The sequence below is a fragment of the Anguilla rostrata genome, chromosome 1 (genome assembly GCF_018555375.3).
Source record: "Anguilla rostrata isolate EN2019 chromosome 1, ASM1855537v3, whole genome shotgun sequence".
Classification (NCBI taxonomy): domain Eukaryota; kingdom Metazoa; phylum Chordata; class Actinopteri; order Anguilliformes; family Anguillidae; genus Anguilla; species Anguilla rostrata.
In genome coordinates, this window is record NC_057933.1 from 76,849,190 (window position 1) to 76,861,594 (window position 12,405).

Consider the following 12,405-nt stretch of genomic DNA (forward strand, 5'->3'; position numbering starts at 1 on the left):
AGCGCCCCACAGTGGCCTTTTTAAGAAGCGCGGTTAATCGCCTTGTCGCGCTGCATTGTGGGTCCCGAGGGCACGTCTTTCTGCGTGCACACTCTCTTCACACGGACAGAAGATGGACGCGGGATTCTTCCGCGTAAGTAACTGACTATTTTATGCTTTTCTGAAGGTTATCCAGTGAATATTTACGTCGGCCGAAGATCTAAACGGCAATCTGCCGCACGGTGTTGTGTCAGTCCCCCAATGTCCACATCATTACCTAGACAAAATTCGTGCGCCATTCCGCAGCCAAGGCGATGTTATATGTGGGAATAAAAATGGCGGATTGTTATCAGAATACAGCCACTCTTAGCTAACCAGATAACGAACTACTGGCCATTTAAATGGAATCAGCTTGGTCCAGTAACTTTTGTCAGGCTTGCTGCGGTATATGTCCTATGTGATATGCAATTTATTTGAGATTGGTACCTTTCCGTTTAGGTTTCGGGGCACTTCGTACACTTAATGTCCAAGCCAGCGTTAGCAAACGTCGCTAAATGTTGCCTGGAAATCCGAGGCCTACTGACGAGCAGAATAGTTAAGGCGGGTAACGCAAACTAAATATCCATATGTCGTCTACTTGGCTAAGATCCTGTTATTTGACTTTGCTTAATACTACTTTCATGGCCACGGCTTTCCGAATAGATGCAATTATTTGAATGTCAGATATGGAATTCGGCTCATACGTAGACTACAGCAGTAGCTAGTCTCGACACTGCGTTCAGTTGGTTAGCTAACACTCGGCTAATGCAAAATGTCTGCCTTATAACGCGAGTTGCTTTGCCGTTTTCTCGCGTTCTTGCGATTTATCCCAAACTCGTTTTTGAAATCCCCACGCACTGGCTATCCATAGCTAAAGTATACATTCATGATAGTCGTCATTTCCCAATAAGCTAAGTACACATATATGAAGTTTACTAACGTAACATGAAGGGTGAGTTGATGAGTGGCGGTTAGATTAGGCCTGTTCATATTAGCTTTTAACAGTAGCATGTTGGGGTGGACAACGGTAATGTCTCTACGCGTTAGCTTTGCATTTGAGAAATTAGTATTGTCCAGTTTGCGCCTGAAAATCAATGTCCGAACTGGAAAAATAATTTAGGACCAGATCCATTAATCGGGATGAATTAATGTGCGCCTAAAAAATTCAGATTAGGAGCACGTGTGCTCCTTTGACAATATGTTAGTGCAGAGCCCCAAGAACGAGTGAGAACGTATATCGAAAAGCATGTGCTGTGTTTTATGGACTAAAGTCTGTTCGAAGAGTAGAGAGGACCGTCCGTCCCATCTAAGTTGATCACTACAGGCTCGCCATACCTTTCATACGAAGTGAGTGTTGATCGTGCGATAATTTGTCGGCCAGCTGACCCGCACTCCCGTCGTGTTCTGTCACCAGGGCACGAGCGCAGAGCAAGACAATCGCTTCAGCAACAAGCAGAAGAAACTACTCAAGCAACTCAAGTTCGCAGAATGCCTGGAGAAGAAGGTATTTGCACGAACGCTGCCGATGTTCTTATTTTTTTAAAAGCATAAACACATCTCCCCCATGTATTTGAGTGTATGGAGTTTGAAGGTGAAGTTAACTAAAATTTGTAGCCCTTTTTGGGAATTATGTTTTTTGTAATTTTATTAAAAATTTTGTTTTGTCAGTGCTTGATTTATTTACATATTATACTTTTTATTTTTAATTTTTTTTTTAATCATAAAAAGCTTTTAACTGTATTTCATGAAATGGCAATAGTTTTAAGGGGAGAATTCCCCGAGCTTTCTGCCACAACAGGAGTATTTTTTTAAATGTAGAAAACATGTAGTTTGTTCCTTGCTGTATTAGTATGCTCAGTGGTAAAGTCCCCCCCCCCCCCTGCCCCCCCCCCTCCAGGTGGACATGACCAAGGTCAACTTGGAGGTGATCAAACCCTGGATCACGCAGCGAGTGACAGAGATACTGGGGTTCGAGGATGACGTCGTCATAGAGTTCATTTTCAACCAGCTGGAGGAGAAGGTAATGCTGTCGACACTGTTTTTGCCCTGCTTTTCTTACTGTTGAGTTACTGAAATAGGTCTTGCTGTTCTTTTTTTTTTATTTGTCTTTTGCTGAAGTCGAGGGTGGGTGAATTGGGAGGAAGGTAGAAAATTCAGAAGTTCTCAGTTTCATTTGTTAATTACTAATGTTGTTGAATGAATTTGGAGAGGAGGCTAAATAAATAAAATAAACAGTACATTTAAGAGACAAATAATTACAATGGGACCTTTGTCTACCGCTGGAAGGACTGTGGATACAAAACAGTGTTTGTCTTTTTGCTGGGGGGAAAAAAAAGAGAATTGTTGCTGTAATATGTGACAAAGTGCCTTTGACAGCAGTTTTCTAATGATGATGTGATTTATGATTTAAAAGGCCTGAACCAATATGGAAATATGGATGTTATTCCTTGCGTCAGACGTATAGCACCAACACCTAATTAGGTCTCACAGAGCCCAACTCCTTTGATGATGCAGTGTGTGTTTGGAGGTGAGTTGTGTGATGGGGATCAAAAACCATGCAAGTGAAAGAGCTTTAGGCCACTGCCATTTTTATTTATTTACTACTTTTTGATGTAGAAAAAAAAGAGAGAGATCATCAAAGCACTTTGAATGTACTCTCTGTTTTAAAACGGGCGAGACAAAGCAGTACGCCCTTTTGACACTTACCTAGTCTTTGTTCAGACAGTTCCACCTCCAGCATATCACACGTGTTAAAAGGGTCTACTGCTCCACTGATGGCAGAAGTGCTTTTTGCTGGAGGCCCGATGGTGGTGTGTTTTTAGTGAGATATTCACAGCTATCAAATGGTGTTGTGGTGGAGTTTTATTTATTTTTCTCCATCTTGTAGAAAGAGATGTAAAACTCTCACCCGAGGTCTTTTGATGTCAGCTGTAGGGGTGCACCGATGGGAGGGGTTATTGGAACGTACCTCAGTCGTCGCGCTGTAGGCAGTTTGTGGTTCGTTACTTGTGTGGCGTACACGCACGCAAGATCTACAACGGTGACAGTTACTTGTAAGTACCAACAGTCCTCAGATTCACATTTTTATTTAAATAAATAAAAATCCAGTCCTACAATTAAAAATAAAAATAGTCTGCCAGTGCTACTTTATCCAGTCGATCCGATAGCTGATTTATATCTATCCATTTGACTAGTAACGTTGAGCATGCATTTTTGGCTTTGGAAATTTAATTAATTTCAGGATGTCTTTTTGAAAGTCTATAAATATGCAACCAGATCTGACACGGTGTGGACCGGATGTTAGCGTTGTGCTAGCAGTTGCTCTCGGCGCCCTTCTGTATAGTTTTACAGCTCACAAACAGGGCAGAGCAAGGCGAAACAGAGAACAATGAATCTGTGACTTAAAGCTGGCTTTGTGCTTCGGTCTGCAGTCATTGTGTTAGTCATTATACAGACTGGTACAGCCAAGCATCGTTCTACTGGCACTGCTCATTTTTAAACCGTATATTTTGTAGCATTCTCGCATAAAGCGGTGCGATTGATCGAACCGTTTCAGTGACAGAAGAACCAAGTCGTCAATTTGAAAAGTGAGGGCTTGGAACAGCTTCTGAAAGGTGCGGTTTGGAAGCATCTGCTGTGAGGGAATGACAGTGGAGTGCTTGCTAGTCTCTTGCTAGCCAGTTGGGATTTCAGTAAAATACCCAGCTCTATAAATGGAGCGTATATAAAAAAATATATCATTACATTACATTTATTTAGCATATGCTTTTATTCAAAACAACATACAAAACTGCATTTCATGGTCATTGGACAACTACAAAACACAGGTTCAGTAAGGCAGAAATCATCATTTGCATAAGTTCCTCTGGGAAAGAGTATCTGTAATATTTGTAATGTAATATTTGAGTGTAGACTAGACCCCTTACGTGGCAGTTAAAACCCTGCAGTGTTAGTGGGTTATTTTGGCGTCCTTGTGGTGTTTCTGGTTGTCCAAGAGACTTTATTTTGTAACATTGGCCAGACTTCATAAGAAAGTACGAAGCGTGAAGCTAGCGGTGTTTATGAATAAGCCCAATACCCTAATTGTGCGACGGTCAGTATTTTTAATCAGGGTCACCAGGATATTTAAACTGCCGTTCTCGGCTGTCCGAAACTACGTTTAAACGGAGAGCTTGCTTTCCTTCGTTCTGTCACAGCTGCTTGTTTAAAAACAAACGGCTTTCTGATTGTTAGTATGGATTTTCAAACGGAAGCTATTATCTTCCCCTTAAATGAAGGCGGCGATTCCTTGAGCTTCGGGCTGCCGAGTTTTTTGTCCTGATGCGCCCTCTAATGGGCAGAGTGAGAATGACATTTGCGGTAATGCGGCAGCATTTTGGTTGTGCGTATTAGACTAATATTCTGCCCTGGGTATTGGACAAGAAAATCGGTGCACCCCTAGTTAACAGCGTTTCTGTAATTTTTTTTGTCCTAACATTTCAAGTTTATTTTGATCCACATAAAGGTGTTGCTGGGATACCAGACAGGTACATTATTACTGTCATTATTATTTTAAACACATGATTGAACATTTTTAAGCAGATCACATCATGAATCCACATATCATTTTTTAAATTCATTAAATACATTACATGGTGTTTTAGATATTGGGGGAAACTTGGATTTGATATAGAGTTTATGATTTTGACGGGAATTAAATGTGCCAAGGTTTTTTTTTTTTGTTGTTAATGCTTTGAGTTGTTGAAATCTTTATTTCTTGAGTAATTTGAAACTAAACATGAGAAAGAAAGGGGGAAAAGAAACTTAAACTTTTTTGTGGCCTGTGTACTCATTATTGCTTGTTCGTCTTTTGCAATTTAGATAAATGATATAAGATTAAACTCAAGGTGGTTGAGTCTCGAGCGGTAGGCACTGAAGAAAGCCCAGGAAAAGGCCTCTCTCTGCAGGAGAGTTCGGGCGCTCCCGGAGGCCCCCCTGCGGAACGCACGGAAGACTCCGGAAGCTTTGGCTTTGTTGGTGTCGATGCACTCTGTTCTGTGGATCTTGTTGCAACCCCCCCCCCCTCACCTCACCTCACCCACCCCCCTCCCTCAAAAAAAAACAAAAGAAAAAAAATCGACTCAGTGACATCGTATCACGTTTGGGAGACGGATGAGAGAAACTCCCCTCCACTGGAAAAATTTCCCCAAATGAAATGGTGACCCCCCCCACCCCCCACCTCCAAAAAAATGCCTCATGGAATCAGTTTAGAGGGAGAGGGTGTGGGACATGTGGTCAGTTATCCCCTTTTGAAGACAGATGTTGCAAATACCAATGTTGTTTTTATTTATTTATTTTTTTTTAAAGTTCCTTTGCTGCATCTTACCAAGTATGGTTAAGGCTATGCTTTTAGTTTTCAGAGGTGAAGAGTAGAGTCCAGAGGGACTTAATGCATGCAGATTCATATGTACATGTTTTATGTCGCTCTCAGAGGTCAGGGGTCAGCTAGCTGCAGCTCCCAGGTTTTCCTTGGGCAGAGCAGTGAAGGTTAGCCTCAGCGGTTAGCGTATGGAGGGAGGGGGAGGAGGGCTTTAGCGGTCTAGTCAGATTTGTCTTTAGCGGTTGAGGGCTATAGTTTAGAGGAGTTGTGAGGGGGGGGGGAGGTAGATCCCCGCCTCCCCCTCCGGCCCCTACCTCTCCGTTCCCTGCTCGCGCTAAATCTCGCGCCCGTCTTTGTCTCCCCCCTGTGCCTGTGTTGCAGAACCCGGACAGCAAGATGATGCAGATAAACCTGACGGGGTTCCTGAACGGGAAGAACGCGCGCGAGTTCATGAAGGACCTGTGGCCCCTGCTGCTGAGCGCCCAGGACAACATCGCCGGCATTCCCACCGCCTTCCTGGAGCAGAAGAAGGAGGAGATCAAACAGAGACAGGTGTGACGCAGGCCGCGCCAGCGAGCACTGAAATGTTAGCGCGAGCGCTCGAAGGACGGGCCTTCCCGCGAGCGCGCGCAGCTGTACGAACCGCGATTCACGACCGCCTTCCGGAGCTAGTACGACGAACGTTACGCGAGCTCAACGCAGCAGTGCTGAACGTCAGGACTGCGCGCAGCGAGCTCGAACGTTACCGCGAGCGCTCGAACGTTAGCGCGAGCTGTCGAACGTTAGCGCGAGCTGTCGAACGTTAGCGCGAGCGCTCGAACGTTAGCGCGAGCGCTCGAACGTTAGCGCGAGCGCTCGAACGTTAGCGCGAGCGCTCGAACGTTAGCGCGAGCGCTCGAAGGTTAGCCCGAGCCCTCGAACGTTAGCGCGAGCCCTCGAACGTTAGTGCGGGTGCTCGGACGTTAGCGCGGGAGCTGGTCAGCGGGGCTCTCTTCGGAGTTGTTGGGATAGAATGACGACTGCTTGTCTAACCATGTGGCGATTGTGCCTGGATTGATGCAGATTGAGCAAGAGAAGTTGGCCTCCCTGAAGAAGATGGATGAAGAGAAGAAGGAGAAGGAGAACAAGGAAAACCGGGAGAAGGATCAACCCAAAAGTCCCAGAAGGTGAATAACGTGGGCGTGCAAGGAGCTCTCTGTGTGTGTGTGCGTGCGTGCGTGCGTGCGTGCGTGCGTGTGTGTTTTTTGGCTTGTATAAGTCACGGATGGAGCTTGCGTGTTAGGGTAGTGCTCTTCAGCTTCATAATCTACCTTTCAAAGCGTGAATTGGACCATTTCTCAGGTCCTGAGGGCTAATTAGATGCATGTTTTATGAGACGGGACATTGGAAATATGTGACTGTACGATGAGCTGGAGTGACTACGTGTTAACTCTGCTTCTTGGGGTTTGGCGGGTAAACAGGAAGAAGTCCAGATCACCGTCACCACGGAGACGGTCCCCAGCGAAGAGGGACAGGAAGCGCAGTCACTCCCGCTCCCCCCGTCGCAAGCCCAGCCCCGTCGCCGCCTCGCCCCCTCCCGCGCCGCCCAAAAACCTGCAGGAGCCCCTGCCGGAGCCCGACCAATCACAGAGCGCCCAGCCCCAGCCGCTCATACAGGAGGCCTCCTCCACCAGGTCAGGCTTCAGACGGCATCCATTATCACACTGTCCTTGTGCACTGGTATCCATTATCACACTGTCCTTGTGCACTGGTATCCATTATCACACTGTCCTTGTGCACTGGCATCCCATTATCACACTGTCCTTGTGCACTGGTATCCATTATCGCACTGTCCTTGTGCACTGGTATCCATTATCACACTGTCCTTGTGCACTGGTATCCATTATCACACTGTCCTTGTGCACTGGTATTCATTATCACACTGTCCTTGTGCACTGGCATCCATTATCACACTGTCCTTGTGCACTGGTATTCATTATCGCACTGTCCTTGTGCACTGGCATCCATTATCACACTGTCCTTGTGCACTGGTATCCATTATCACACTGTCCTTGTGCACTGGTATCCATTATCACACTGTCCTTGTGCACTGGTATCCATTATCACACTGTCCTTGTGCACTGGTATCCATTATCACACTGTCCTTGTGCACTGGCATCCATTATCACACTGTCCTTGTGCACTGGTATCCATTTATCACACTGTCCTTGTGCACTGGCATCCCATTATCACACTGTCCTTGTGCACTGGCATCTCATTATCACACTGTCCTTGTGCACTGGCATCCCATTATCACACTGTCCTTGTGCACTGGCATCCCATTATCACACTGTCCTTGTGCACTGGTATCCATTATCACACTGTCCTTGTGCACTGGTATCCATTATCACACTGTCCTTGTGCACTGGTATCCATTATCACACTGTCCTTGTGCACTGGTACCTATTATCACATCCTGCTGATGCTGTGTTTATACATTGGTGTCCATTATCACATGATTATCACACATTCCAACACTGGTGTTATATACAGATATCTATTCTAAGATCTGTTCTTATCTTTATACAAGGATATCTGTTCCTTATCATGAAGACACTAATTGTACATGGGTATTAATTATGACACCATTCTAACACTGTCTTTATGCATAGGTGTATAAGATTGTTAACACTGGCATTATGCATGGTTATCTATTGTAATGACATAATGTTGTCTTTAAAGTTCCTGCCTGTCACAAGGGCTAAAGTGGCTTATGACCGTGCGTGTGTGCGTGCGTTTGTGTGTGTGTGTGTGTGTGCGCGTGTGTGTGTGAATCTCCAGTGACGTGTTGAAGGAGGTGAAGCCGGATTCCGCGCAGGAGGCGAAGGAGGCGTTCCCGGAGGCGGCGGTGCAGAAGGAGGAGAAGGCGCGGCCGCGAGAGCGGGAGAAGGACGGGCGCAGGGACAGGCCCCGGCACCGCTCCAGGTCCCGCTCCAAATCCCGGTCCTGCTCCCGGTCCCGCCGCAGACCCCGCTCCCGCTCCAGGTGAGGCCGTTCAGACGTCCCAGACTCCGCTGTTTTGGGTTGCAGTTCTCCTCTGCTGGGTCGTGCGACAGCGGGCAGTGGTGCTGGTCTGAAACGGGACGCCCCGTTTGTCTCTTCCCCCCAAACGCAGGTCCTACTCCCCCCGGCGGAGGCAGAGCCCCCGGAGGCGCGGAGGCTCGCCCCGCAGACGGAGCCCCCCCAGACGGGGCCCCCCTGCTCCCCGGCACCGCCGCAGCCGCTCCCCCGTCCGGAGGTGTGTGTGTGTGTGTGTGTGTGTGTGTGCACGTGCGTGTGTATATATGCATGTCAGGATATGCTATACAGAAGTAAATATCAGCGAGTTGGTCGATAGGTTGTGTGCTTGATTCAGTTGATTGGCTAATTAGTTGTTTGGCTGGTTGATTTCAGTTGATTAACTGATTAGTTGTTTAGTTAGTTGATAGTCAACTGGTTGGTTGTTTAGGTGAGTGCTTACCTGGTGTATGTCTTTATTGGATGATTTGTGGGTTGAATTAGTTGGTCTTCCTGTCCCTTAGGAGGCGCTCTCCCTCCCCGTCATCCTCCGGCAGCTCGTCCTCATCCTCCTCCCGCTCACCACAGAAAAAGGCCGCGAAGAGGGTGTCCAATACCCCCCCTCATAAGACTCAGCGGGCTGACCTCCCCGCCAGCCCCTCCAGGAGGCGAGGACGAACCCCCCCACCCACCGGCGGGAGCTCACCCCCCAAAGGCCGGCGCTCCCCCTCCCCTCGAACCAGGAAGAGCCGCCCCTCTGACTCTCCCTCCAGGTCCTCAGGTAACTACCCCATTCTGTGTGAGGATCTGTTTCTGTTAGGGCAGCATGAGGACTTGTCCCCCTGTATTGACTGTGTGAGTACCTGTCCCCTCAATAACATTGTGAGGACGTGTCCACTATAGGACAGTGTGAGGACCTGTCCCTTGTGTGATGGTGTGAGGACCTGCGTTGTGTAGGACATTGAGAGGACCTGTCCCCTGTAGGATCTTGTGAGGACCTGCATTGTGTAGGACAGTGAGAGGACCTGTCCCTGTAGGACATTGTGAGGACCTGTCCCTGTAGGACATTGTGCGGACCTGTCCCCTGTAGGATCTTGTGAGGACCTGCGTTGGGTAGGATAGTGAGAGGACCTGTCCCTGTAGGACATTGTGAGGACCTGTCCCCTGTTGGACATTGTGAGGACTTGCGTTGTGTAGGACAGTGAGAGGACCTGTCCCTGTAGGACATTGTGAGGACCTGTCCCTGTAGGACATTGTGAGGACCTGTCCCTGTAGGACATTGTGAGGACCTGTTCCCTGTAGGACAGTGTGACGACCTGTCCCTTGTGTGATGGTGTGAGGACCTGCGTTGTTTAGGACATTGAGAGGACCTGTCCCTGTAGGACATTGTGAGGATCTGTCCCCTGTAGGATCTTGTGAGGACCTGCATTGTGTAGAATAGTGAGAGGACCTGTCCCTGTAGGACATTGTGAGGACCTGTCTCCTGTAGGACATTGTGAGGACCTGTCTCCTGTAGGACATTGTGAGGACCTGTCTCCTGTAGGACATTGTGAGGACCTGTCCCTGTAGGACATTGTGAGGACCTGTCTCCTGTTGGACATTGAGGACCTGTTCCATGTAGGACATTGTGAGGACCTGTTCCCTGTAGGACATTGTGAGGACCTGCGTTGTGTAGGACAGTGAGAGGACCTGTCCCTGTGGGACCTTGTGAGGACCTGTCCCTGTGGGACCTTGTGAGGACCTGTCCCTGTAGGACATTGTGAGGACCTGTTCCCTGTAGGACATTGTGAGGACCTGTTCCCTGTAGGACAGGGGTGTCAAACTCAATTTGGCTCTGGGGCCGGATCCAGACTTTCTGTTCTCGGGTGGGCCGGATCAGTAAAAGAATGTCAACTCCAAATATTTAGCTTTGTTTTTCAGTACTATGCTTTATCATTCAGCCTACATTTGTAGCCTACCCTACATATTATAATCACGGATGACAAGGGATCTTTTCTAAGCACAACACATTTATTCACAAACAATGGAAAAAAAAAAATGATTTCATGTTAGGCGGTGAATGTGTTAACAACTGGTTTATTTTAACAGTTAAGTGAATGCAGTTTTACACCTGAACCAACTCACCACACTAAACAAACTCAAGTGGGAGCTATGAAAAAAATATTTTCGCCTTAATTGTCATACTGCTTTGAAATAAATAAAAAAAATACAAAATAAAAGTTATAGCAGTGCATGGGCAATAAGATTAGACTACATCAGATTAAACTACTAGGCTGGGCCTACTGAAGCTGAGAATATACTGCACAATATTAATTGTCTTTAATATGAAACCAGATTAATCTTATTTTTAATGATCTGTATTCATGAGTGCAAACAAATTTCGTGTCATCACACTTTTTTTCTCTCTCACTGCACTCCTGCAGTCTACTTGCTGCTGCTGGCTCCTGAAACTTGGGATCTTTTTGCCTTCACAAGTGTATCGATATTAGGTGTCAAATCCTGAGTAGCAGCACATTTAACAATGTCATTCAAGTGTTTATTTGTTAACCTTGAGCGCTGCTTTGTTTTATTATTGTTCATTACGGAGAACACCTGTTCACAAAGATAAGTAGTCCCAAACATGGATAGAACCTTTGCAGCCATGGCTGTTAATTTGGGGTAACCTGGCACGAGATATTGATAAAACGTATCCAATCCCACGGACCCAAATTTATCCTTCATAGCGGAATCGCACTGCAAGTCAATAAGCTCGAGTTGAATGTCAGCTGGCATATCAGAAGGCTTCACTGTAAATGGCGAGCGAAAAAAGCCAAATTTGTTCTCAAGTTCACTGAATACCTGAAACCTCTGCTCAAACTCTCGCAGCAAATCTGTTATGTTGTCTTTATATTTTTCCAAATCATTATCGGGACGGTCCGGTGCCTCCGGACGCACAGCTGTGAGACAAGAAATGCGCGGTGTCACCGTTGGATAGCTGCGTCTCCCACAGTGACAGTTTCATCTTGAACGCACTTATGCTGTCGTAATATTGAGTGACAACTCTGTTACGGCCCTGCAATGTAGTGTTAAGTGTATTCAAGTGTTGTGTAATATCAACCATAAACGCAAGATCCTGCACCCATTCCTTGCATTTAAGTTCCTTTACTGGGCGTCCCTTCTTCTCCATGAACTGTCTAATTTCCCCTCGTAGCTCAAAGAAGCGCTTGAGTACTGCACCTCTGCTTAACCACCGCACGTCAGTGTGGTATGGTAGGCCAGCATGAATGACATTATCACTGAGAAATGTGTCAAACTGACGGTGATTTAGACCGCGCGCTCTGATGAAATTGACAGTTTTCACAACCACACTCATAACATGGTCCATTTGCAGTGTTTTGCAACATAACGCCTCCTGATGCAAAATACAGTGAAATGCCCAAAACTCTTGTCCTCCATTTGCGGTCTGTACTTTGTCACGGAATTTTGTGGCAACGCCTGCCTTTCTCCCGACCATTGATGGCGCACCGTCGGTAGCCAGGCTCACGGCACGGGACCAGTCCGCTCCCACCTTGTCCAGCGCTCCAACGAGAGCACTGAAAATGTCATCTGCTGTTGTGGTGTCATTCATGGGCACCAATTCAAGCAGCTCCTCGGTGATGGTCAAAGTTTCATCAACACCTCTAACGAATATGGCCAGTTGAGCAATATCTGTGACATCGGTGCTCTCATCTATTGCAATTGAAAATGCGATAAATGACTTGATTTTCTCTTTCATTTGGCCTGTCAAGTCACTTGAGAGTTCTGTCACCCGATCTGCGACAGTGTTCCTCGTTAGACTAATATTGGCAAAGGCAGGTCGCTTTTCAGGGCACACGACTTCTGCAGCCTTCAGCATGCATGTTTTTACAAACTCCCCATCAGAAAATGGCTTGGATGCCTGCACCAGCTCGTTGGCAATAATGTAGCTGGCTCTTACAGCCCCATCAGCGATATCGCGGCTGCGCGTAAAAGTA

The 12,405-nt window shown here is 46.8% G+C and overlaps 1 protein-coding gene across 5 annotated transcripts in view; it reads left to right on the top strand.

Moving 5' to 3' along the window:
- srrm1 (serine/arginine repetitive matrix 1) overlaps positions 1-12,405 on the top strand; it is a 21,594-nt gene continuing 9,189 nt past the window's right edge. For 3 of the 5 annotated variants that reach the window (XM_064302228.1, XM_064302243.1, XM_064302237.1), the window contains exons 1-9: positions 1-133; positions 1,433-1,522; positions 1,916-2,038; positions 5,759-5,929; positions 6,440-6,543; positions 6,838-7,050; positions 8,198-8,401; positions 8,532-8,654; positions 8,938-9,194. In XM_064302228.1, the coding sequence (XP_064158298.1) occupies positions 113-133; positions 1,433-1,522; positions 1,916-2,038; positions 5,759-5,929; positions 6,440-6,543; positions 6,838-7,050; positions 8,198-8,401; positions 8,532-8,654; positions 8,938-9,194 (1,306 nt within the window). In that variant the 5' untranslated portion in view covers positions 1-112. Of the gene's footprint in view, positions 134-1,432; positions 1,523-1,915; positions 2,039-2,085; positions 2,546-2,905; positions 5,216-5,758; positions 5,930-6,439; positions 6,544-6,837; positions 7,051-8,197; positions 8,402-8,531; positions 8,655-8,937; positions 9,195-12,405 lie in introns of those variants that run through there. The other 2 variants (XM_064302250.1, XM_064302259.1) reach the window with 2 other exon arrangements.